The sequence below is a fragment of the Salmo trutta genome, chromosome 1 (genome assembly GCF_901001165.1).
Source record: "Salmo trutta chromosome 1, fSalTru1.1, whole genome shotgun sequence".
In the NCBI taxonomy this organism is placed as follows: domain Eukaryota; kingdom Metazoa; phylum Chordata; class Actinopteri; order Salmoniformes; family Salmonidae; genus Salmo; species Salmo trutta.
This window is the reverse complement of record NC_042957.1, coordinates 44,595,646-44,623,127: the sequence shown is the minus strand read 5'-3', so window position 1 is coordinate 44,623,127 and position 27,482 is coordinate 44,595,646. Positions and strand designations below refer to the sequence as shown.

General features: G+C 41.0%; 1 protein-coding gene across 5 annotated transcripts; it reads left to right on the top strand.

Moving 5' to 3' along the window:
* LOC115196818 (oxysterol-binding protein-related protein 7-like) lies at positions 1 to 27,277 on the top strand. Of its 5 annotated transcripts, none has more exons than XM_029757752.1 (22): positions 1 to 190; positions 13,102 to 13,317; positions 13,536 to 13,676; positions 13,963 to 14,016; positions 14,189 to 14,302; positions 14,632 to 14,814; positions 15,028 to 15,160; positions 15,303 to 15,424; positions 15,936 to 16,037; positions 18,156 to 18,318; positions 18,560 to 18,693; positions 19,532 to 19,633; positions 19,923 to 20,115; positions 20,727 to 20,777; positions 22,788 to 23,077; positions 23,762 to 23,899; positions 24,044 to 24,186; positions 24,455 to 24,599; positions 24,781 to 24,931; positions 25,217 to 25,343; positions 25,690 to 25,812; positions 26,111 to 27,277. In XM_029757752.1, the coding sequence occupies exons 2-22, from the start codon at positions 13,177 to 13,179 to the stop codon at positions 26,220 to 26,222; spliced, it is 2,862 nt and encodes a 953-aa protein (XP_029613612.1). In that variant the 5' UTR covers positions 1 to 190; positions 13,102 to 13,176; the 3' UTR covers positions 26,223 to 27,277. The 5 variants fall into 5 exon arrangements, with proteins under 5 accessions (XP_029613612.1, XP_029613604.1, XP_029613621.1 ...); XM_029757744.1 differs by having other exon boundaries at positions 13,102 to 13,320; XM_029757761.1 differs by having other exon boundaries at positions 2 to 190; positions 13,102 to 13,320; positions 20,745 to 20,777.
* Positions 27,278 to 27,482: the final 205 nt, after the last annotated feature.

Genomic DNA, 27,482 nt, shown 5'->3' with positions numbered 1-27,482 from the left:
ACAGTTGTTTTGAACGCGGCATATGGATCGGGCACACCTTTCTCACCTGAGACACTCGGATTTCGACGATTGAGTGACGTAGTTCTACGATTTGACAAATGGGAGGAAGCAAATTTGCTTGAGATTTCGGGATGTGAAAGTCAGTCTCCTTTCACGCTGGCCACCTACTCGGATTATCCACGGTTGTCAGGTGAGTTTTTCGTTCTTATTTTATTGACAATCGGGAATAAATGAACATGATGCAAGTAAATTAAATTGGTTGAAACGAATGTTTGATTTGCGAGAATTATTAGAAAATGTTTGTTTTGCTTCCATTGCCATTGAGTTTGATATTGCGGTACGCAATGTTTGATCAATTACGGATCGAATTTCTAGTGTTTTTGTTTCCTTTGCTTTACATTGCTTAGGTCTATGTTTTAAAGTATAACAAAACTCATATTTTGTGGGAGATTGGACACCTGGAACTTCAAATGTGCCACCATATTCTATTTATCTAATAGAAATGACAGCTAATTGCAGCAGGCAGCAATCACAGTCGCACATCAGAATTAGACGTTCATTCATGTTTCTTAAACATCACATTTCGAAGTTGTTGCAAACGTCAAGGTTAAGTTTAGGCACTAACTCCTAATGGTTAAGGTTTGGGATAGGCTCAAAACAATCTCAAACAACTTTCCATTGCTGGGTTCGAACTTGCAACCTTTGGAATCAGAGGCAGATGCCCATCCGCCAACCCCATCCACAACGCTCACTGTTGCCCCTATTGGACGGTTTCCACGTCATCTCCCGGCGTCCTCAGACATGGGTGGACGTCGAATACTGACTTGTATCACAGGTAATCTGGCTGGCCTTTCAGCTTTCTGAACATTTGGTGCCAAGCTTTTCCGAAGGCACAAAAGTCACAACAGTACTGTAATTGGCCCCCTGTTCGTGACATTATTAGCCATCTATGGCTTTGAAGTGTTTGTTGACACAAGTGTGCTCAAATCCAGGGACCAAACTAGTTTTTAATCAACAGTGGGAGACAGTGAGGATCTTGTGATAAAGTGTTTTGTTCTTGCTATACTTTGTTGCTTATTCTCAGAGGTGGAAAAAGTACTCAATTGTCATACTTGAGTAAAAGTACAAAGTTAAAGTTAATGCTAGACATAAAATTCCTTATTTAGCAAACCAGATGGCACAATTTTCCTTTTATTATTCCTTTTTTTTGACAGCCATGCGCACACCGCAACACTCAGACATCATTTACAAAGGAAGCATTTATGTTTAGTGAGTCCACCAGATCAGAGGCAGTAGGGATGACCAGGGACGTTCTCTTGATAAGTCTGAATTGGACCTTTTTCTTTTACTGCTAAGCATTCAAATTGTAACTACACTGTGTGCACAATTATTAGGCAAGTCAGTATTTTGACCATATCATCATTATTATGCATATTTCCCAACTCCAAGCTGTATAAACTGGAATGCTTATTGGATTTAAGCATATCAGGTGATGTGTATTTGTGTAATGAGGGAGGGTGTGGCCTAAGGAGATCAACACCCTATATTCAAGGTGTGCATAATTATTAGGAAGCTTCTTTTCCTCAGGCAAAATGGGCCAAAAAAAGAGATTTTAACTCACTCTGAAAAGTCAAATTGTAAAAAGTATTTCAGAGGAATGCAGCACTCTTGAAATTGCTAAGATATTGGGGCGTGATCACAGAGCCATCAAACGTTTTGTTGCAAATAGTCAACAGGGTCGCAAGAACCGTGTTGAGAAAAGAAGACGCAAATGAACTGCCAAAGATTTGAGAAGAATCAAACGTGAAGCTACCAGGAACCCATTATCCTCCAGTGCTGTCATATTCCAGAACTGCAACCTACCTGGAGTGCCCAGAAGTACAAGGTGTTCAGTGCTCAGAGACATGGCCAAGGTAAGGAAGGCTGAAACCCGACCACCACTGAACAAGACACATAAGTTGAAATGTCAAGACTGGGCCAAGAAATATCTGAAGACAGATTTTTCAAAGGTTTCATGGACTGATGAGATGAGTGACTCTTGACGGACCAGATGGGTGGGCCCGTGGCTGGATCAGTAACGGGCACGGAGCTCCACTTCGACTCAGACGCCAGCAAGGTGGAAGTGGGGTACTGGTATGGGGTGGCATTGTTAAAGATGAGCTAGTTGGACCTTTTCGGGTTGAAGATGGACTCAAACTCAACTCCCAAACCTACTGCCAGTTTTTAGAAGACACTTTCTTCAAGCAGTGGTACAGGAAAAAGTCTGCATCTTTCAAGAAGACCATGATTTTTATGCAGGACAATGCTCCATCGCATGCATCGAAGTACTCCACTGCGTGGCTAGCCAGTAAAGGCCTTAAAGATGAAAGAATAATGACATGGGCCCCCTTCCTCACCTGACCTAAACCCTATTGAGAACTTGTGGTCCCTTAAACGGATGATTTACGGTGAAGAAAAACAGTACACCTCTCCGACCAGTGTCTGGGAGGTTGTGGTTGCTGCTGCACAAAACGTTGATCGTCCACAGATCAAGAAACCGACAGACTCCATGGATGGAAGGCTTATGACTGTTATTGAAAAGAAGGGTGGCTATATTGGTCAGATTTTTTTTCTTTAAATGTCAAATGTTTATTTATACATTTTGAGTTGTTTGTTTATTATTCTCACTTTAACAGATTAAAATAAACAAGTGAGATGGGGAACTTTTTCGTTTTTCATTCAGTTGCATAATAATTCTGCACACTAATAGTTGCCCAATAATTGTGCACACACAGATATTCTCCAAAGAAAGCCAACACCTCACTTTTACTTTCTTAATAATTCAGGTTTGAGGTTTATTAACATTTTGGATTGACCGAGAGCGCTGTAGTTGTTCAATAATAAAATGAGTCCTCAAACATACAACTTGCCTAATACTTGTGCACACAGTGTAGTACTTTAGGTTGTCAGGGAAAATGTATGGTGTAAAAAGTACATCATTTTCTTTAGGAATGTAGTGAAGTGAAAGACAAAAACATAAAGTACAGATACTCCAAAAAATGACTATAGTACTTTAAAGTATCTTTTTACTTAAGTACTTTACACCACTGCTTATTCTCATGAAGACTTCTGAACATATGACTTCTGAACACACATCAGTACATATATGGGTGATGATCAGTGTCTAAGGTTTACATAATGGTTTACAGATGGCCAGCCAGGATGAGCATTTAGGAGTGTTGTATCCCAGCCTTACTGAAGTTTAAAAGCTTAGGCTGTGCCATGTGTCTACCCCTGATTCTGGTTATGATAAAGCCAAGTTGTTGAAATGGGAGTGAATATGGTGTGCATATGGGCCCATAAAATGTGATTCAACCAATGCTACCAGTATGTCCTGCAGAATGTCAGCCATGATAGAATTATCTTGGATCAGGCTTGGAACTTGCAGTGCCAACACAGCTTACATTGGAAATCTCCCCTCCCCCAAACCATCCCTCACACCAGGACACTTTCATTGTATGTCTCATGGGGGATTTCTAAACCTTGAACTCAGTTGGCCTATATATCCATGGCACTGGAACTGCCTAGTCTAGAAGGTGGAACATTTAGGCTGTCCCAGTAGCAGTGTCATTGAGGCCGCAAGGGGCCCTGCCTGGGACCCGTGTGGTGATGCAGCTCAGGCACATTCCTGTCAGAGCACAGGAACCTGTCCGTTCACCCTACGCCTCCGGCACCCGATGCGATCTTTCTCTCTCGTAATTTTCTTTACCTCTGCTGGCAGTTTCTCCTAGGTGTTCTAATAATCTCCTTCAGTGATCATTCTAATATTAGGCCTTCGTCTTCCAACCAAGACTCTGATGTTGTGACTGCCACTCTGGCCTGCATTAGGAGTAAGATACAGCGGCTGGATTGTGTTTGTAGTTGTTTTAGGCTTAGTGGTTAGGAGTTTCTTGGCAGTTGTTATAGTGCACACAGAGCTGTTCAGAACATTTGATCCTGATCCAAATGAATCAAACATCCAGAACAAGCCCATGTTTTGTTGGTGTCGCGTATGTGTCAGTAGCTACAAATTCTCTAAATCAAACCGTAATATTATGCAGATGTCACGAGATCTTTGTCAATGCCGGCCGGAAGCTCCAGTTTTTCCAAACGTCACATTTTCAGTTCGACTATTTTTAAAGGCCTGAGAAACATAGTTGACATCTTATTCAAAATAACTAACTTTGTCTCCTTGTTTTCTGGTTGAACGACATATTCCACATGGTTATTGTATGTGTCAGTCCCTGTAACATTCTTCGTCTTCCAGGCTAGTTATGACTTAGCATAAAGCTGACCAAGTCATTTGGTCTGAGAGATTCAGGAATGCTGTTGTTTTGATGGGTGTATTTCAGTATACTTTAAAATGATTTCAACGCCACCCAGGAGGGCGTGAGTGCAGTTTCAGTTGACTCACTGTAAACTACAGTATGTGCTACATTTTTCATGCCATCATTTGTAAATAGTATTGTAAATAATCAGCAACAGCAACTCTTATTACTCCCTATAGAATGAGAAAATACAGTCAGTTACCTGGAATGTTGGTGTGCGCCACCAATTGATGGCGCTACAGCTAAATCTAATCTGAGGGATATTGGAGTTTTTCCGTTTTTTTGTACTCGATGACACCACCTCAGTCAATTTTTGTCAACAGTAACTACCATGAATGATACTCGTCAACAACCTATTTTTTTCCTGACAAACTATTGATGAGAATAAATTAAAAAATCACATTTTCATTTTAGTTGACAAATGTAACGAAATGAGAATTCCACGTGGAATTAATGGACATTCAATTTGACACGAAGCTCCTTTTCATCTGTTTTGCCCAATCATCAGCATGCATGGTTAATCAGAATATTTAATGCGATCCTCTCCTTACCTCTGCCTGTAATGACTTGCTGTTGTGATGGCTGCTTGACAAAAGCTGGCTCTCCAACGCACACAGTTCCTGGGAGGTCACCTCACTCCTCTCTCCTTTTGAACGGTTATTATGGGGAGAAAATCAGAGCTGTAAATGATTTAACCTTTAGCCAAGGCTTTATAGCCTATATGGTAATTGTAACCAATGCAAATCATCTGCCACAATGGCAATGTTGCCAGCTAAGGTATAAGAGGGGATAGTAGGCCTAGTCGGACAAGGCAATCTGAATGTGCACATGATGGAAGTTAGAGGTAAATATAAATTGTTTGTTTAAAAAGACTGTGACCTAAAATTAATGACTAAAACTATACTAAAAATGTCGAGTTTGTCAACTGATAACTAAAACTAACTAGGGATTAAATTACTAATGTGACTAAGACTAAAATGTATTTTAAGAATAAAACTAATACTAAATCTAATATAGCTGCCAAAATGAAGTCAGTGACTAACAGGATCTTATCCTAGGTTCTATTGATAGGACAATCTACATTATCACCAGGCTAGGCAATAAAGGATATTTTGCCTGTAGGCCTACTGTAACTAGGATGAGGTCCCAGCCAGGTGTTGTTGAATACAAAGCATTCAGGGAATGTCTTCGATGGTTTGTCATCTGAACTTCAGAGGACTACTCCTAAACAAGGAAATCCTCTCTAAGAACTGATCTGTTTATTGGAGGTATGGCTTCAATGTTGGTCATTTTAATTTCATGTGAAAATTGTCCTTAAACATGCTGTCATCATCTGCATTACCCAAACAGCGCGAAGCGATCACTTGTTACAGTTGACAGTTTCATTATTGATGTCCAGCCTTAATCTAGGCATCTCATTTGGTTGTCACTCAAAATAACAGCAACATCACAATGACGCATGGTTGCTGGGGCTGTCCTGTATGTATGGTATTGGGGTGTGTAACCTACTTTCCGTCTTGACTCCACCCAATCACCCTTCCCTCTTTGATATGCAACATAACCCTGCTTGGTAACCAGTTAATAGTTCCTTCATACCATCCAACACAAGTATCCAAGAGAACAGTAACGGACCTATGTTGCGATATATTGTATAATTTACGTGTTTAATTGATTAAATACGTAAGCGAGAAAATATGTATGTAGACAAAGAGGAGAAACTCCGACCCCTAATATAATTTGGGATGCTTTTAAGCGTACATTAGGGGAATGATAATCTCATACTCAGAAATAGTTAAATCTGAGTTAGTGATTTATTTTTCTTTAATTTGAATTTCTATCTTAGAAAAAGCCCATAAATCTTTACAAGGTAAAGAAGAAAATATAATTTCAGAATTTAACAGGAATATGATATTTAACTTTTGAAGAGAGCCATCAACTACAGATTAAACTCAAATAAAGCCTACTATTTAATGGTAAATAAACCTGGTAAACACCTCGCAGCTCTCACAAAATGAATACACGCCAAACCAGATACAAATGCTTTAATTGCTAACAAAGCTGTACATAACCATTTTGAAAGCTACAATGAAATTCTATATCGATCAGAATTAAATAAGTTGGACTGATTCTACAGCCTTCTTGGACTCAATAACCCTGCAGCAACTATCGGCAGATTAAAAAATCACTAAAAATGGGAAGTTTTACTGAAATGACAACACCAGTCACTCGATTCAGTGCTTCTGAGTTCCGTGTATCAAACCAGTTATTTCAGTTATATTAAAACCAGGAAAATCTGACGTCCCCTGCAGACTACAGACCCATACACTTCATATATAAGCAACAGAATGGCACAAGTCTTACAAGACATGAAACATTTCTATTTATTATGGATCCCCATTATCTGCTACTCTTCCTGGGGTCCAGCAAAATTAAGGCAGTTATATACAATTATTAACAAGACATTTCAAAACACATTAAGTGTGCACCCACAGGCCACTACTCTACTACCATATATCTACAACACAAAGTGTGTGTGTGTGTGTGGTGCAGGGTTTCCCAATCTCTGTCCTCGGGAGTCCAAGTTGTTCATGTTTATTTTTTTTTGCCCTACAGCTGATTTTAAAATAATAAACTAATCATCAAGCTGCGATCATTTGAATCAGCTGTGTAGTGTTGGGGCGAAAACCAATACGGGCACCCCTAAGGGTCCCGAGGACCGAGTTTGGGAATTGCTGGTGTAGTACGTATATTATCGTGTGCATGTGTCTGTGCCTCTTCAGTCCCTGCTGTTCTGTAAGGAGGATTTTTATGGTTTTTTTTGCAAATCTGATTTTACTGCTTGCACGAGTTACTTGATGTGGAATAGAGTTCAGTGTAGTCCTGTGCACCTCCCATAGTCTGTCCTGTACTTAGGGACTGTGATGAGACCTCTGTTAGGCATGTCTTATGGTGTATGCATGGGTGTCTGAACTGTGTGCTAGTAGTTTAAACTGACAGCTCGGTGCATTCAACATGTCAATACTTCTCACAAATGCAACTTTGAGACAGGAGAGATTTGACATGCGTATTATACATTTTTGCTCTCCGTGGGCCAGCCGTGCTGCCCTGTTCTGGGCCAAGTGTAATTTTCTTAAGTCCCTCTTTGTGGCACCTGACCACAAGACTGGACAGTAGTCCAGGTGCAAAAAAAACGAGGTGTTGTAAGACCTGCCTTGTTAATAGCATTGTTAAGAAGGCAGAGCTAGGCTTTATTATGAACAGAACCTTCCCTATCTTAACTACTTTTGCTTTGACCATTTATAGTTTAGAATCCAGGGTTACTCCAAGCAGTTTAGTGTCCTCAACTTGCTAAATTTCCACATTATTCATTACAAGATTTAGTTGAGGTTTAGTGAACAATTTGTCCCAAATACAATGCTTTTAGTTTTCAAAATATTTAGGACTAACTTATTTCTTTCCACACATTTTGAAACTGATGACAGCTCTTTAAGTGTTGCAGTGATTTCACTTGTTGTGGTAGCTGATGTGCATAGTATTGAGTCATTAGCATACATAGACATGCCGAGCCAGTCACAGGTCATTAGTAAAGATTGAAAAAAGTAAGGGACCTAGACAGCTGCCCTGGGGAATGCCTGACTCTACCTGAAGTATGTTGGAGAGGCTTCCATTGTGTTCATTAGTGATATCAAAAGCTGCACAAAAGTCTAACAAAACAGCTCCTACAATCTTTATATAAATGTCTCTCAGCCAATCAGTCATTTGTGTAAGTGCCATACATGTTGAATGCCCTTCCTTATAAGCGTTCTGAAAATCTGTTAATTTGTTTACTGTGAAACAGCATTGTATCTGGTCAAACAACATTTTTTCCAAAAGTTTATTTAGGGTTGGTAACAGTCTGGTTGGTTGGCTATTTGATGGAAGGACTTTTGCTTCCCTCCAAAGGCCTGAGGGCGTATGCTTTCCTGTAGGTTTAGATTGCAGAAATAGGAGTGGCGATATCATCCGCTATCATCCTCGGTCATTTTCCATCCAAGTTGTCAGACTTGGGTTGCTTGTCATTGTTGATAGACAACAATAATTCTTTCTCATCTTGCGCACTCACTTTACGTAATAAAAAATTCCAATACTTGACTTACATATTTTGGTCGGTTATGCATGGATGTGTAGATTCAAAATCTCATGCCTGCGTTTGTTGACATATTAATCTAACAACAGGGTTTATTAAAAATAGACACAAACAAATACAAGAACATGTTTCAGTATAATACACTAAAAAACAAGATGTAAACTTATCAATAATGGCTGATGCCAAAGACTTTCCGTCTTGAGTGGCCTTTTCTGTTCAAAACATTGGAAGCATTCAACTTTCCAGCTGAAATAATACATTTCATAAAAATATTATGTAAATATCCTAAAGCAAAAATATACACATTATCTGAATAAATTGCTTTAGAAAGGGGCATGAGACATGGATGTCCTCTCTTTCCCCCATCCTGTTTGCACTGGCAATTGAACCACTTGCAGAAAGAATTGGGGAGGACCCAAACAGGTATTGGTGAACATGAATATAAACTAAACTTATTTGCTGACGATCTCCTGATATACCTGACTAATATTGACAGTTCAATACTTCGGAATACTCTAAAATCTCAGGATATAAAATGCACGTGGAGAAATGGAAAAAAAGGAAAAAAATAACTAATCTACTGCAATCTTTTAAGTGGACCACAAAAATATTAAATTCTTAGGATGCTTAAGTGACAACAAGTATATAAAGATAACAATCTCCCCATAAATCTTACAGGTAGAATCTATTTTAGAATGGCATGGCTTTTTTATATTTATTTTTGTTAATACCAATTACCCCACCGAAGAATCTTTAAAAAAGGTATACTCTGCCGTAAGACTTCATATGGACAAATAAAACTTCTAGAATAAATACTAAAAGATTTTCATGTCCCTAAATCTGAAGGTGGTTTTAACCTTCCAGATTTGAAATTGTATCAACTCGCCAGCCAAGGCTTTTACTTGTAACATGTTGTGAAATTCACCAAAGATGAACAATGGGTAACTATTGAAGATGCACATGCTCACCCTCAATCTTTACACATGTCTATTTTCCAAGGATGGAGCTAAGAACATGAAAAACTTCATAGTTAAGAAGACTAACATCATGGAAAAAATTTAACGGATTCTACAAGAACCAATATCACTCCCTAAAAGCACACCCCTATGGAACAATCCTTGGATGGCTGTTCAGAATTCACCAATAAATTGGGCACACATGGAAGACTAAAGGCATATGAGGTCTTAATAGGAAATAATTATTTAATGGTCGAATTAAAGAGCAATTTTAGACTGACCAACGTAGACATTTTCAAATACAGTGTATGCAACTTAAAACTTTTGTCCAAAAGCTTTCAGATTGAAATTGTGTGATATCAGAGCAAAGTTGAGGGAATCCTATTTGAGTCAGGAAAAAGTCAATCATATATGATGGGTAAGATAAACACAACTGTGCAGAGAGCCTATTCAACTGACAATCTCTTTAGAAAAAAATATAAAGTATTGGAACCAAGTCTTAAAAATAACTGATATTAGCACAAGATAGAGTGTTGGAACATTAACACAATTCTAGGTAACAAATGTATGAAATATCCAGTAAACTAATGTATAGAATTGATTGTACAAGCGACAGAATTCACATTCTACAGCACAACGGCAGAGCCATGTCTTAAGTGTAAAACTAACAATGACTCAATAATTCATGCCTCTGGGAGGGCTGTAAAGTCACTTATGGGCGGCGTTAGAATACTGTCTGTCAGAAGTTTTCCATTGTAAGTTTATATGCCATGTCGTGCATATTTCAAGACATGGCATATGAGTGGGCGGTGATATTCTCAATGGGTTAGACACAAATAAATCACTTTTATTGGGGAATCTATTACTTAAATACAGGAAGTCAAATGATACCCCAACGTTAAGAGAATGGAGGCATCAAATGCTTTATTTTAATACTGGGAAAAAATCTGGCTACAGACAAACACAATTTGAAGTCACATGGGGCAGAGTCATACAAGCATTACATACATTGGGTGTGGATATGGTGGGAACATATGGGTCTGAGCAAGTGTGATGTTGTTCATGTTTGTCAAAGTATTCACACCCATTTACTTTTTCTACAGCCTGAATTTACATTGTATTACATTTAGATTTTTGTCACTTTCTGACACGCGTAACGTTAAAGTGGAATTTTATTTTTACAAATCCGTTAAAAATGAAGACAATTCAGCTTTTGAGACTAAGTATTCAACCAGTTTGTCATTATGGGGTATTGTGTGTAGATGGGTGAGAGAAATGTATTTAATCCATTTTGAGTTTAGGCTGTAACACAGCAAAATATGGAATAAGTCAAGGGGTATGAATATTTTCTGAAGGCACTATGTAAATGTTGTCTGTCTTGTCGATGTATGTATGTTTTTGTTTATTGTAGTGTGTGGTGCCGAACAAATATAAATGCAACAATTTCAAAGATTTTACTGCATTACAGTTCATATGAGGACATCGGTCAATAAATTCGTTAGGCCCTGATCTATGGATTTCACATGACAGGAAATACAGATATGCTTCTGTTGGTCACAAAGACCATAAAAATGGGCCTCAGGATCTCATCACGGTATTTTTGTGCATTCAAATTGCTAATCGATAAAAGGCAATTGTTCCTTGTCCATAGCTTATGCCTGCCCATACCATAATCCCACCGCCGCCATGGGGCACTCTGTTCACAACATTGACATCAGCAGACCGCTCACCCACGCAACGCCATACACATGGTCTGTGGCTGTGAGGCCGGTTAGACGTACTGCCAAATTCTCTTAAGCAACGTTGGAGGAGGATTATGGTAGAGAAATGACCATTCAATCTCTGGCAACAGCTCTGGTTCACATTCCTGCAGTCAGCATGCCAATTGCACACTCCCTAAAAACTTGAGACATCTGTGGCATTGTGTTGTGTAACAAAACTGCACATTTTAGTGGCCTTTTTATTGTCCCCAGCACAAGGTGCACCTTTATAATGATCATGCCGTTGAATCAGCTTCTTGATATGCCACACCTGTCAGGTGGATGGATTATCTTGACAAAGGAGAAATGCGCACTAACAGGGGTGTAAACTAATTTGTGCACAATTTGAGAGAAATTATATTTTTGTGCATATGGAACATTTCTGCTATCTTTTATTGCAGCTCATGAAACATGGGACCAACACTTTACATGTTGCGTTTTATATTTTATGTATGTACACTACCAGTCAGAAGTTTTAGAACCCCTACTCATTCAAGGGTTTTTGCTTTATTTTGTACTATTTTCTACATTGTAGAAAAATTGTGACGACATCAAAACTATGAAATAACACATATGGAATCATGTAGTATCAAAATATATTTATATTTGAGATTCTTCAAAAAGCCACCCTTTTCCTTGATGACAACTTGGCACATTATTGGCATTCTCTCAACCAGCTTCATGAGCTAGTCACCTGGAATGTATTTCAATTAACAGGTGTGCCTTATATTAATTTGTGGAATTTCTTTCCTTAATGCATTTGAGCCAATCTGTTGTGTTGTGACAAGGTAGGGGGTATACAGAAGATTGGCCTATTTGGTAAAAGACAAAGTCCATATTATGGCAAGAACCGCTCAAATAAGCAAAGAGAAACGGCAGTGCATCATTACTTTAAGATATGAAGGTCAGTCAATATGGAACGTTTCAAGAACTTTGAATGATTCTTCAAGTGCTGTCGCAAAAACCACCAAGCGCTATGATGAAACTGGCTCTCATGAGGACCGCCACAGGAAAGGAAGACCCAGTTACCTCTGCTGCAGAGGATAAGTTTATTAGTTACCATCCTCAGAAATTGCAGCCCAAATAAATGCTTCACATAGTTCAAGTAACAGACACGTCTCAACATCAACTGTTCAGAGGAGACTGTGTGAATCAGGCATTCGTGGTTGAATTGTTGCAAACAAACCACTACTAAAGGACACCAATAAGAAGAGACTTGCTTGAGCCAAGAAACACAAGCAATGGACATCAGACTGGTGGAAATGTGTCCGCAGAGTGAAGGAAAAACAGCTCAGCATATGTGGGAAATCCTTCAATACATTTTTCGTTACTCTATGATTCCATGTGTTATTTCATAGTTTTGATGTCTTCACGATTATTGTACAATGTAGAAAATAGTAAAAAGAAACTTTTGACAGTAGTGTTTACATTTTTTTTTTTCTTTATGAAATTGTTTTTTTATGTATATATTTTTTTTTACTGTATGTTCTGTTTGATACTTTTCATAATCCCACCTGCTGCAGGTTCGGTCTCCAAATTAAACTTTTTCATTAAAATATTGTTTTACTGAAATTTAAAACATTAGCGTGTTTTTGAAAATACTGACAATTAATATTGCTAGTAGATTCAAAGATGCATTGTTGATGTTGCGCTGTCATATTCTTTGGTCAGTATTCCTGAACCTTGTCTACTACCAGTTTGTCCACCATGGACTTTTATAAGGCCAAGCCAACCATAAAGTTGAGGGGTGGATGATGTGAAGGTTGTCTTTCTCATTGATCCAAGGGACAACTGTAGCAGGGGCAGCACGTGTGTGTTCCTGACACTTGAATTGAAGACTGATTTCTCATGGTTGAAAAATGTTTCTTTTTTTGTTGACGTCTTCTCACATTACTGTAACTTTGTCTCCACAGAGCTGTGTTTCCTCCTCAGAGGGAACCTTTCCGAAAAGCAGACTTACTTTTAGTGACGTTGTTCATCAAATCGTGATGATGGACCCTCGGGTGTGCCCACCCTCACTCAACAGCAGCCAATCAGTGATGAGCAGTCTGGACAAGTCTCCCGCTGGAGTATCCAAGGTCGGCCACTCGCGGAACGGCAGCGCTGGGTCATCACGCAACTCCCGCCAGGTAGTTTCTGAGTCGTTCCTTTTGATGGAAATTATCTTAGTGTGTTCGGGGTGTGCATGTCTTTGTATATGATGGGGCTCCTCTCTACACCATAATGCAACCAATGATGTATATAACCATCATGAATATGTCTATGGATGCAACCCACTGAGTATGAAGTTCTTGATGGACCATGCAACATATGAAAACGTATCCCCCCCCCCTCCCTCCCCCCATAGCACTCCACTCACTGGGAAGTGTTGGAAGACAATATGGACATGAGTTCGGGGATCGGGTCAGGGCTGGACATGAGCGTCCCTGGTATCTGTGAAGGCTTTCTGTTGAAGAGGAGGAAGTACCCTATGAAGGGCTGGCACAAGGTAATATGAAGGCTATACTTGGCAAGCCAACTGAAGTGCAGTTGGCAAGCCAATTAGTTATGTTTCACCATCACTTCTGACTTCCTGTGGTTTATTCCCTAGTAACCAAACGGAAGGAAATGGCAGATATTCAGCAAGAAGGGACTAATCCAGGGTTTCCCCAAACTAAACTTGTTTTCATTGCAAAGTGTTTTTTTTTTTTTTTTTTTACGGTGCACAACGTTTTGCTACTGGTGTGCACATATGAATACACCCCTGTCTGATGTGGTTCGGTCTCTTCTTTCAGAGGTACTTCCTGTTGGAAAAAGGAATCCTCAAGTACTCAAAGACACAGCAGGATGTATGTATCCACAATACACTACTAAAAACACAAATTCAAGTAATGAGTGCAATCTTTCTGAAATCGGTCGGCGCCATATTGTAAACATCACAGGCTACGGAGTTCTTGTGTTATATACATATTGGACAATAAAGTGAGGGGTTTTCATCCATTGTGATGTTCCACTCATCAGATCCAAAGAGGAAAGCTCCACGGCTCTCTGGATGTTAGCCTCGCTGTCATGTCCATCAACAAGAAGTCCAAGCGCATCGATCTGGACAGTGGAGACTATTTATACCACCTCAAGGTACACTGACTATACAAAACATTAAGAGCACCTGCTCTTTCCATGACAGACTGTCCAGGTGATGCTATGATCCCTTATTGATGTAAATTGTTAAATCCACTTCAATCAGTGTAGAAGAAGGGTAGGAGACAGGTTAAAGAAGGATTTTTAGACATGGATGTGTATGTGTGCCATTTAGAGGTTGAATGGGCAAGACAAAATATTTAAGTACCTTTGAACGGGGTATGGTAGTCGGTGCGGTTTGTGTCAAGAACTGCGCATGTTTCCTTTTCACATCTGTTTGTAATCCATCTATATCCCCATTAATGTAACATTTCCTCTCCTGTTAGACCAAGAGCAATGACTTGTTCTACATATGGCTGACCAAGCTGTGTGCCCATCGTGTCTTCAAGAAGAACGAGGCCCTGGGTGTCCACCACGGAGTCCTCCATGCCCTCTCCATGGGCAACAGCACGTTGTTGCCAGCCATGGCCAGTCTAGCCCAGAGAAACCAAGCTGCAATGCCAGGCATGGTGAGTGAACAGAGAAATGGGCATGATGCAGTGTGGTCTGCTACTCGCAGTGCGGTTTGCTACTCGCAGTGCTACAACCAAATACATTCTGGTCCCACCAAAATAGATGAAGTTATATTCTGAATAGAACTAGAGGACTTTATAAAAAATTGGCTCTGACACTTGACTTCTCTTTCTCTCTTTCCCTCTGTCCCCAAATCATGTGGTTTCCAGTACCCTCACTATGCCAGCTCTGCCTCGGTCTACCAGGCGGAGATGGAGGTTTCGCCCACAGCAGCCCCAGGGGTCAACGGCAAGGTGGCAGCATGGCTCCAGCAGACCCACCAGTCCGATACCTGCTCCCAAGGTAAGGTACTGTCATGGTGAAGCTAGGGAATCAAGGCTATCACTTTACAATTCAGCATTAAATTAATATCCAATTACTTTCAGAACTAAGCCTCCGCTCCAAAGCTTTCTTAATAACCTTCTCTGACCCTTTACCCCCACAGAGCTAGCTCGTTCTCAGGCGGACTTGACTGAGTTGGCCCAGCTCATTCAGAGGCTCAATTGGCTGGAGAGTGGCCAGAAACCCATCTCCAACAGTGACCTAGAGCGACGAATCAACTTGCAGGTAAGGTCACCACCCTAACCACTACTCCACAACCATATATGATCAGTTCTCTCTAAAAAAACAAAACAAAAAAAAAACAAAAAAAATGAATTGCACACTTGTATTTCTGAGGTGAGCGCGCGACCCCTCTTTTACACTGCTGCTACTCTATTTATTATCTATGCATAGTCCCTTTAACTCTACGTACATGTACATATTACATCGACTAACCGGTGCCCCCGCACAATGACTCTGTACCGGTACCCCCTGTATATAGCCTCACTATTGTTATTTTACTGCTGCTGTTTAATTATGTAACTTCTAGTTTCTATTTTTTACTGAACTTTTAAAAAAGTAACCAACATTGCTTTAAGTTATTTAAGGGCTTGTAAGCAAGCATTTCACTGTACGGTCTACCTGTTGTATTCGGCGTATGTGACCAAATAAAATTGTCATTTATTTGACATTGGAATATTCATTTAGTGGTTGGCTAGTCTTTATTCTGAGCATATCTATTCTACTTGTCTTTCAGAATCTGACACTTAATATCCCTAAGGCCAAGAAGGAGAGGAAGACTACGAACAAGATATTTGGTCACTCTCGCACCCATTCTGGAGTCGAAACCTGCGGCATGGTAGGTTCTCATGTCCTATACAGTTGGTGTATGTTGTTAAAGTGGGATATAATAGATTTAACAATTTTTGTAAATTTTTTATTGTACACAAAATATTCTGTCAAATAAAATGATATAACAAAAATGTCATGGCTAAAATATATAGTTGTTCCATAAGTATTCACCTGCAAGCCTAAATTAGTTCAGGAGTAAAATGTAGTTTGACAATTTAACCTTTATTTAACTAGGCAAGTCAGTTAAGAACAAATTCTTATTTACAATGATGGCCTAGGAACAGTGGGTTAACTGCCTTGTTCAGGGGCAGAACGGCAGATTTTTTTACTTGTCAGCTTGGGGATTCGATCTATCAACCTTTCGGTTACTGGCTCAATGCTCTAACCACTAGGCTACCTGCCACCCCCAAATCACATAAGTTATTCCACCTAGACACATCAAAGATGGTCATCCTTCTTAACTGAGCTGTAGGACTGCAAGGAAACTGCTCAGGGATGTCATTATGAGGCCATTGGTGGTTTTTAAAATGACTATGGAGTTCTATGGCTGTGACGGGAGAGAACTGAGGATGAATCAACATTGTAGTGACTATACCATGATGACCTGAATGACATTGAAAATAGTACCAATAAATATACAGAATAAATTTATTCCAAAACACTAAAGTAATCCTGGGGTAAAAAAAACATTGCAAAGGAACATACTTTTTGGCCTAAATGCAAAGCCTTATGTTTGGGTCAAACAACACATGACCAACTGCCTCTTTATTTTCAAGCATGGTGGCGGCTGCATCATGGTATGGGTATGCTTGTCATCAATATACTGGGGAGTTTTTCAGGATAAAAATAAATGGGATGGAGCTAAACACGGGAAACAACTTGGAGGAAAACCTGCTTCAGTCTGCTTTATGCCAGCCATTGGGAGAGGAATTCACCTTTCAGCAGGACATCCCATAGGGCGGCGCACAGTTGGCCCAGCGTCGTCCGGGTTTGACCGGGGTAGGCCGTCATTGTAAATAAGAATTTGTTCTTAACTGACTTGCCTAGTTAAATGAATAAAATAATAATAACATACAACCCAAGGCCAAATCTACACTGGAGTTGCTTACCAAGAAGGCCAAAGTTAGTTTTGACTAAAATCTGCTTGAAAATCTATGGCAAGACTTGGCAATTGCTGTCGAGCAAATACTCAAGAAGACTCACCGTTGTAAATTCTGCCAAAAGTGTGTCAAACATGCAATGACTTGGGGGTGAATACCTATCTAATCAAGGTACAGTGAGGGGAAAAAAGTATTTGATCCCCTGCTGATTTTGTACGTCTTCCCACTGACCAAGAAATTATCAGTCTATAATTTTAATGGTAGATTTATTTGAACAGTGAGAGACAGAATAACAACAAAAAATCCAGAAAACTCATGTCAAAAATGTTATAAATTGATTTGCATTTTAATGAGGGAAATAAATAAGAAATAAGTATTCAGAAGCCTCTAACTCTCTTCCACTTTCACCCACTGTTCCTGCCTGACCCCTCATTTTTCATTTATGATTTAGGGACCAGTACAAACACATTGACACATTGAGTAAACAATCTTATGGTTGCACTATAGTATATTTATCGTTGACGAGATGGGGTTTTCTAGGGACTAGAATAAAAAAAGTTAAAAGCGCAGCAATAGAGATTGCAGAGATTAGTAACATAGAATATATAAACTCATTTCCTGCGTCATGAAAAGTTGCGTGCGCAGTTAGGCGTCAAAGTGTCTTGTTTTAAATTGAAGTGAATGACAACTTCCAGCTTGAGGCAGCTCATGCAAGTGAACAAACATGTAACTAGATGGTTGTCTACAACATGGCAGATGTCATCGGAGGACTGATTTACGTAACGATCTAGCAACAGGCAAGGTAAAATACCACAAATAGAGCTAGATAAAGCCAAGAGAATAATGTACTCCTTGAGCATAATTATAGCCATCGTTCTTGTGTTCATGGTCATCACTCACTATTACGTTGGTCAAGGTCCCAACATCAATGATGCTAGCGTGCATCACTCGAAAGTGATGGATGGACGGGGGGGGGGGGGGGTGAATGGCTCTCTACACACATCCTTTCCCTTCTCCTCCCTCAGTTTACCTCCAGCCACCTGAGCACATCGTCCAACCACCTGAGTGTGGGAGCCTCTTCAGTGCCGTCCATCCCAGATTATGTGTACTCCCAGCTCTCCAATCCTCTCATAACCTCCCCTGAAGCCAAGAAGATCCAGCAAGACATTTGTGCTATGTCCCATAAGGGTAAGAGAGGGGTGTTACAAGGGTTTTGGGGCTCATTGGATTTGGGTGTTAATAAAGTTCCACATAGGAAATGCCATGTGCAGAGCTGGTATAGTGAAGCTGGTTCTCCAACATTATAAAAGGACCTATGTAGACCACTGCAATCCAGTGATGACTTAGTTAGTTAGGGATGTATGTTGGTATGGATGAATGCAACAGGAAATCAAATGAAAATGACATTTGTCTGCCCTAATCTTCTCAGTTCATGCGTCTCTCAAATCCATCCACGAGGTTCTCGCGCTGGAGCGTGAGCGGGTCCGACAGGCTTGGACTGGCCCAGACCTACGCTCATCCACCTCCAATCAACTGGCCACCCTGTGTAGCACACTGTCTGAGGTAAGAAGCCCGCCCTGGACACTCACATGTACAGCACACACACTGAAACTGACATATACTGACAACACGAACCATTGTTAATGGCTCCAAAGGAGAGACCTACATTTCTTGAGTTTTTCTGGAAGTAACAAGAAGAACAGGAAGAGACCTTAGCGACCAATAGAAAGGCCTGATTCACATTTAGTCAATAACGCCTGTGGTCTCTGTTTAAAACACACAGCAGAGGTTTCTATGGGCCACACCTATTCTCTCGCTTTCACTTGCTTTCTCCTTCCAAAATATGCTTCAGTCTCAGCCTGCTGTTGTTCAAGTGTGTGAAACCAGACAGAACTGGTTTGGGCTGTTTGGGGTTGGGACATCTAGGTACTGCCCATCAGGGGCAGAATCGTTCCTCCCAGTTCCCCTGTTTTGAGCCTGCCTGGATGCAACAACAAAATACTTTTCAAATGTGAAGACACTTGTTCACACAGAGGGGAAATTTCTAGATTTATCTTGGTGACACAAATAAAACCTCCCACAAACGAATCTATTTGATCCGAGTTACCAGATGTCGTTGAACTTCACTAATTACTATGAAAACAGAACTAAGATAGTTTGTTTTGGTTGAACGCGGCATCAATTGTTTTGTCCTGGACGAATCTGACAAAGCTGAAAGAGTGCTGAGGAAATCAGAGAGGGAAAACTTCCACCAAATGTTCATACTGTGCATGTGGGCCAAGGTTGATAAATAATGTGACAATGGGAGATTTCAAAAATGGGAAATGAGCTTAATATTGTGCTTGCTTTTCATAAAATTTCTCTACAGTATACTAATAAGTCACTGTTTGTGTGTATCCAGCTGGAGGTGCAGTCTTGCCAAACCAAAGTTCATTCCCTGTCCCTTTCCTCTGGATCCACGGGGTGCTCCAAGGAGTCCTACAGCACTGTGCGTCAGGACCAGGTGTGTATTCAGCCGCCAAACCCCACTCAGGAAGAGGCAGGCTGCCACTTGTTTCTGAATGCATGTGCGTGTCTAGCTGTGTACTGTGTCTCTGCATCTGTTTGTGCCTGTAAGGGATTCTCTATCAAATGAGCACGGTTTTCTTCCTTAACTCTCTTTTGTAAGACATTACTGACATCACTTATCCATCTGAAAGCGTTCTTCATTTTGTACGCTTCCTGTTAACTATAATCTTAGTCTACCTCCTTCGGTCACTCTTATCCTCCCTTCCTCTCCCCCCTCTTCTCAGAATGCTGAGAAGATGCCCTCTAAGGGTTGCTCTGTGCAGCGCACCCCCTCGCTGGCTGACTCCATGGCTGAGTACTATGACGCCAGAGATGTCATCGTCTGTGAGAACTCAGAAAACGGCGAAGACGAGTCTGATGAATCCGGGCTAAGTGACATCACCACCACCAGTAACTCTGAGCCAGACGAGGTCCATGGTGAGCGGCCACCATATATTACTATTCCGCTGTGGTCATAGACGTAGAATGACTAGAACGGAAACTCTAAAGATGTTCTATAATATTGTGTTTGAGCAGTCCCATTATACCTTGAGTGCAGTTCGGTCCATTTGAGTTTTCGTCTTAAAATAAATAACAATATGCATTTGTTTTGTTTTAAATTCAGCAGTATCTAGTAAAGCTGGGACGATAAACCGAAAATGATTGATACTGACCATTTATCGAGGACGTTTTACTGATATCGATTATAACGATAAGTAGACTTTACTAGAGGAGTGTGTAGTTTGAAATGAAGTAAGTCTGTTAAATGTGGGCTATTGTTAACAGGACAATTGATGGCCCCACATTCAAAGTAGTAGTTTTAAGGGTAATATAAAAAAGAAACTGGTATACATTAATGTTAACTTGACTTTCAATTTATCGTTATCGTGATAATTCAGTAATTTTTATCGTGATATGGATTTTTGTCCATATTGTCCAGCTCTATCTAGGTAGTTATACTCACCTACTCGGCTGACACCAACGTTGGGTATGTGTATATATATGTAATCTGTGTACAAATGTAATTTTATTACGTTTTCTGAATATAGTTTCTACTTTGCCTGCAGAGGCAGTATCACCGGACCAACTGCAAACAAAAGGTATTTTGGGAATGCTCAAACTGAAGTATCAGTGGTGAATTGCGGCCATATTGGAAGTCCCATATGGATCGTTTTAATTCATTGATACACATCATTTATTTGAAAACGGTACATTTTCAATGTTGTATATGCAAGCATACTGATTGGACCCTGAAAACGTCCCAGTAGTCTACTCATTCTATTACCATGATTTTTATCATCACTCTCCTCCTTCCTCTTTGTCTTCCTGAGGTGTCTCTTTGGTTTTGTGGGACTGGTGACAATTTAACAAATGCATTGTTGTCTAATCTGTATAGACATTTCATTATTTAAACTTCACACCTTCCACCTCGATCCAACGTCCAACTGTGATTTGGAAGATGGAGAAATCGAGACTCAATTTTGCCTCTCACCATCCTCCTTTCCTTGACAGCTTTGGGCCTTCAGACTTTTTAAAGGGATGGTTCAGCGTTTTGGCAAAGAAGCCTTGATTTGACTATTTAAAATTCATAAAGAAACCACACTAGGCAACAAATGAATGTACCAAAAATTGCTGAGGATTATATGCACAAAGTCTAAAGATTTGTTTCCATTGTGGTCTTGTTAGCCAAGTGTCTGCTAGGCAAAACAAGAGACATTGGCACTCTGGCATACATTCAATCATAAAGATGTCTATTTACTGTTTATCTATCCACGATAAACTCACGGATACTGTTTTTATGTCTCTGCGTCCAGTATGAAGTTAACTGCCAAAGTAAAGGAAACGCCAACATAGGTCTCAACAGGGCGCTGGGTCACCATGAGCCGGCAGAACTGCTTCAATGCGCCTTGGCATAGATTCTACAAGCGTCTGGAACTCTCTTGAGGGTTGCGACACTATTTTTCCACGAGAAATTCCGTAATTTGGTGTTTGGTTGATTGTGGTAGAAAATGCTAGCTCAAGTGCTGCTCCAGAATCTACCATAAGTGTTCAATTCAACCTGGTCTCAGAGCATTTCGTATTATTCTGTATGTAAATCCACGACACTCCATTTTGTATTCTTTGTATTTGTGGACTCCATCACCCATTCCGTATGGTATGTTACAAATTACAAAATATGTTACAAATTTGCAAAATAGATGTTACAAATTCTAGCTAGGCGGCTAACGTTAGCTGGGTTAAGGTTAGTTTTAAGTTTAGGGGTTAGGGGAAGTGTTAGCTAAAATGCTCAAGTTGTCTGAGATTCGAACTCACAACCTTTGAGTTGCTAAACATTTGCATTAAACGCCCACCAATCCAACCCCACCCACCACCCTACTTCTTGTTTTTGCCTTATTAAGTAACCATTGGTCTTATGTAACCATATCATACTAATTTGAGTGGCCTGGATTTACATTTACTATGTTATGTCTAGTCTGAGACCAGGCTGTTCAATTAGGTTGAGATCTGGTGACTGAGATGGCCAGATTTTAATGCTCATCTAACCATATAGTGACCACTTGTACCTTGTGAGTGGTGGCTTTGTCATCTTGGAAGAGGCCACTCCACTCAGCATATAAATGCTTCACCGTAGGTTGAAGGTGATCACTCAGAATGGCTGTGTATTTACTGGCTGTTACCTTGCCCTCTAAGGGGTTGAGTGGCCCCAAACCATGCCAGGGAAATGCACCCCACACCATAAGAGCCCGCCAGGTACCTTTAGTTTCGCAAGCCAATGCTAACTAGCGTTAGCGCAATGACAAAGTCTACATGAACAGCTAGCATGCTAGCTATTCCCATAGACGTCCAAGAATTGCGCTAACGCCATTTGGCAACTTCCTTCAAACTGAACGCGGAGACATAAAGTGTATCCACAAGTTCATCTGACCCAGGAGAAAATCCTGAACTCTCCCTTTAAGGGCTGAATCTTATGAACCATGTCAATTTTTTATTTTTATATTCAAGCTTTCAAGCCCTAAGTGCTGGGTGTAATCATAAAAAAACATGAGATTCAATAGAAAATGTATAGAATTCCATCTAACCTTTTGTCATATGCCCTCTCCCCCTGGCAGCCTCTGCCACCCTGAACTACCGCACCAGTGTATCCAGAGCCCCGGACATGGTCAGCACCGTGCCCACCAACACAGGCCGCCGCACCGTCCTGCCCGCCAACTGTGTCGACAACAGCCACATTGGCATCATGACCATCCTGTACAACAACATTGGCAAGGACCTGTCACGTGTGTCCATGCCCTGTGGCCTCAACGAACCTCTGAATCTGCTGCAGAGAGTGAGCGAAGAGCTGGAGTACTCTGAGCTTCTGGACATCGCCAACCGCACAGAGGACCCCTTCGAACGGATGGTAAGGTGGCCCGACACATGCTTGACCTAAAAACGAAGCAGCTCAAGTATAGGTTTGTGCTGCAATCCCAGCGTTGGTGCTGATTCAAGTGAATTGATCAACCTGTAGATTTGCTTAGTTGAAATCTGAAAGAATGGTGTTGGTCTCAAGGTCTACGCTTTCGCAAATCAAATGGTATTGGTCACGTGTCCCGAATACAACCAGTTTACCATGAAATGCTTACTTACGAGCCCATTCCCAACAATGCAGAGTTAAAAAGACCCTAGATAGATAGATAGATTAAAAAAAGGAAATGTTAACACAAAATAACAATAACGAGGCTATATACAAGGAGTACCAGTACCGAGTCAATGAGTATGAGGTAGAGGTAATACAGTATGTACATGTAGGTAGGGGTAAAAGTGACTAGGCAATCAGGATAGATAATAAACAGAGTAGTAGTAGTAGCAGCATATGTGAGTCTGCTGTGTGTGTGTGTAGAGTCTGTGCATTAGAGAATCGGTAAAAACTACAAACAATGAATGGGGTCAATGTGAATTGCAGATTTGGCATGTAAAACTGTATATTGTGGTTCTTACGTATATTAAGTATTTGGGGGTAGCAGTTTGCTTCAGGTGCCATTTTGATATTGTTGATGGGTGTGATTTCACTCATCCGTTTTCCCATGTCTTATTTTTCATGAAGCTATACATTGGCGTTTTCTCTATCTCTGGCTATGCCTGGGCTACCTGGCGGAACCGCTACAAGCCCTTCAACCCCGTCCTGGGAGAGACTTACGAGAGCCACCGCAAGGAGCGTGGCTTCCGCTACGTCGCTGAGCAGGTAGGAGTTGAATAATCCTGACCGTGAATGATCTTGACCCAGAATCATCCTAGATACCATCTGCAAGGCAAGTAACCTCTAAAACTGATCCAGAGTGTCTTCCACTGAAGATTCAGTTATTTAACGTTTCCTTTCTGTTCCCAGGTCAGCCACCACCCGCCCTGCTCCGCTGTGCACGCAGAGTCTGAGAACTTCACCTTCTGGCAAGACCAGCAATGGAAGAACAAGTTCTGGGGAAAGTCTTTGGAGATCATCTCCTCTGGTCCAGTGAATGTCAAGTTGCCAAAGTGAGTGTTTATGCAAATTCCACCCGACTTTCACATCGTCGTTTTGAATGCATTGATCCATTGTTCAAAGTACAAGCTCAGATTTGAAAAGGCATTTGCCAAATGCTCTACTTGTTAGCTGTAACGTGCTTGAAAGGATAATTGACTATGTTATTCAATGAAAGGTTCATAGTATTGAAGCCGTCTCAGGTGTCCATGAATTTCAAGAGTGCGTGTCTCAATCTCGTTGTGCGAAACCCATGGCTCTCGCTCTCCCTCCACCCTCTAGATATGGGGATCACTATGAGTGGAACAAGGCGGTGACCTGCGTCCACAATGTCCTGAGTCAACAGAGGTGGCTGGAGCACTACGGAGAGGTGACCATCAGAAACACCAAGAGTGACATCTGCACCTGCAAGATCTCCTTCGTCAAGGTGAGACCCCTGCCCGGTGCACATAGAATATAAAGCTCAATTGAAGAATAACCCCATAATGGGACCCGTAATGAATAAAATAAATGGTCAACAGTTTAAATGGTCTAGACTTTGAAATTTGCAAAGCTTTACATATGGAAGTACCTACTAAGTTGCCATTGACATTGCTCTCTCCCCTCAGTCCCGCTACTGGACCTCAGAGACAAGTAAGAACGAGGTGCAGGGCCAGGTTCTGAACCAAGCGGGAGAGGTGGTCCACCGGTTTGGTGGGCTGTGGCACGAGGGCATCTTCTGTGACACCCTGCCTAACCCAAAGTGCATCTGGAAGCCCAGTGAGTACTGCTATTATCTGAATAATCCCTTATCTGCTATGTACGATAATCCTAATCTCTAATCCAATGTTGATATTATAGTTTATCCTATAAAAGTGTGTAATCCACACCATTGTGCCTATTATATTTTCCCTAATCCCATACTATTTCTGTGAATTCTGTCTTCTATCTTGATCCTCTTTGCAAGACTATGGATGTTTTCCTCAATCCGTGAGTCCGTAATCCACTCTATAGTACCAGCACTATGTATCGCCTCACACAGTACCCTGTTTCTCCCATCTCCAGACCCTCAGCCTGATGACCACTTCCAGTACTATGGCTTCAGTCGCTACGCCAGGGAGCTCAATGAGCTGACCCCTGAACTGAAGAAGGTCCTGCCTCCCTCAGACACCCGCTATCGGCCAGACCAGAGGTGAGACCACCGTCCAGCCTGCTCAGTAATGCATACATAAATCTAAATCTAATTATGCATGCACATAATTAGATTTATCAAATGCGTTGCAAGTAGGGCTAGGAATACTTCTTGAACGCGATATCACCAGGAAAAACTCTGGGTCCTGTTCAGTAGGTCATGTAGGGGGTATCGTTCAGTGACCTTTACTTCCTCAAATGCCAGGGAGCTGTGTTGTGCATTGATGTGATGCCACATTCGATGTGGCTGCGTGCGATGGTACTGTACACACAATCGACCCTGTTAACGCCTTAGATTCTTTCATGCAGCTGAAGCTCTTTATCGCTCCACTATTCTTTCCCCATAGGATCCTGGAGGAGGGAGATGTTGCTGGGGCTGACAGTAAGAAGGAGGAAGTAGAGCAGAAACAGAGGGACCGACGAAAGGAGCTGGCCAAGAAGGGAGAGGAGCACGTGCCTCGTTTCTTCAGGTGAGTCTCGCCAACCGTCCCTTCCTGCACTACGCAATCAAAGAGCATTTATTGTAGAAATGGCAAGACAATGGTAACCAACACAGCTATTCAGGGTCTTTATGATTAGCTGAATCAGGTGTTAGGGCAGGGTTGGAATAAAAGCCTGCACCTGTAGCTTTTCCAGGACTTGAGTTGGTGACCATTGACGTGACATTGTGTATTCATGCACAGTGTTTACTTCCTTGAAGGCCTCTATTGATGCCCCTTTTAAAGGTTACCTCACACTAGAAAGTAAATATACTCTTCCCTCCTTCAGGAAAGAGCTGGATGCGGCAGGGAACGAGAGCTGGCTGAGCAACGGAACCTACTGGAAGATCCGCGATCAGCCAGGCTTCGCCAACACCAAGAACTTGGATCTGTGGTGTTGAGTAGACCTGGCAGAGCCTCCTGTCATTTTGGCTTCATCATAGACTATTACAGCCCAATGAGACTATTGAACGCAGATACTAAAGTTCCACTAAGGGAGAAGGAAGAGGAGTGGTGAAGGGAGTTTTGGCTGCATGGATGAATCATTCCAGGGTGACTGTCTGCCATGGAGAGAGGAAATGTCAACATGGAGTAGATGAGGACTACTTTGGATCTTTTCCTTCAAGTCTGATGTTCCCACGTTGATGCCGATCCTCCACACCCCTAGTAACCGCTCTGGTGTCCGCAAATGTAAACTGCCTTGAAAATAACCAGATTGAAATTGGTTCATGCATTTTTAACTGCCAAGTTTACCGCATAAGTGGTCGGAGATCCAACATAGCGTTTTGAATAATGTTACCGTGCATGTTATAGAGATGCATGATGCTTTTGTCAATGTAAGATGTCTATATATTTAAGCACTTATCGACGTATATATGCCGATTTATTTAAATCAGTTTGTGATATCAAATGCTCACTCTTATAAAGGGGAAATAACCAGGGCAGGGGATTGTTTTTAAGACTGCTGTAGATTAATGGGGTTTTATGGGTAAGAAGGGCTACCTCTTGCACTCTCGACGGTCTTGCTGTGTTTTTGTATATTTAGACAATCATGTCGAGTTGTACTTTACATCTTTGGACTTGTTTTAAATGACACGTTGGTATGAGTCACTGAATGCCTCCCATCCATCTCCTTCCTCAACCGTTTTAAAGAGAACAGGGATCGTTTTAGCACTAGTCTTCTCACCGCTTCCCTTTTTTACATTTTTTTCCCCCTTGCATTTCTTTATCTAGAGTGAGTTTTATAGATGTTTTTAATGCTTTTGAGGGTTATCTTTTCGACCTTGATTTAGGTTGATACTATGAAGTATTTTTATGGATGTTTCAACAGTGGGTTTTGCGGAAAAGAGAACCGTTGTTACATTTCAGTGTAAAAACAATTGGAGGGCTATAGCGGGAATTGTCCAAAATGAATTGTTTTCTAATCTATTATCAAATAAATACTAAACTAAAAAAATTGTTTTATTTGAAACTGAGTATCACAGCTATTGTAAGCAGTTGTTTAACTGGAAAAATCTTTTTTACTATCGCCCAATGCAGGGAATGTAAAATGCCTATAGATATACAACATATTCCCTTATGAGTTTACGTCTATAATGAATTGAATGTGGAACCCAGTCCATCCGGTTGCTGTTTAACAGACTAGTCATTAACGACTGAGT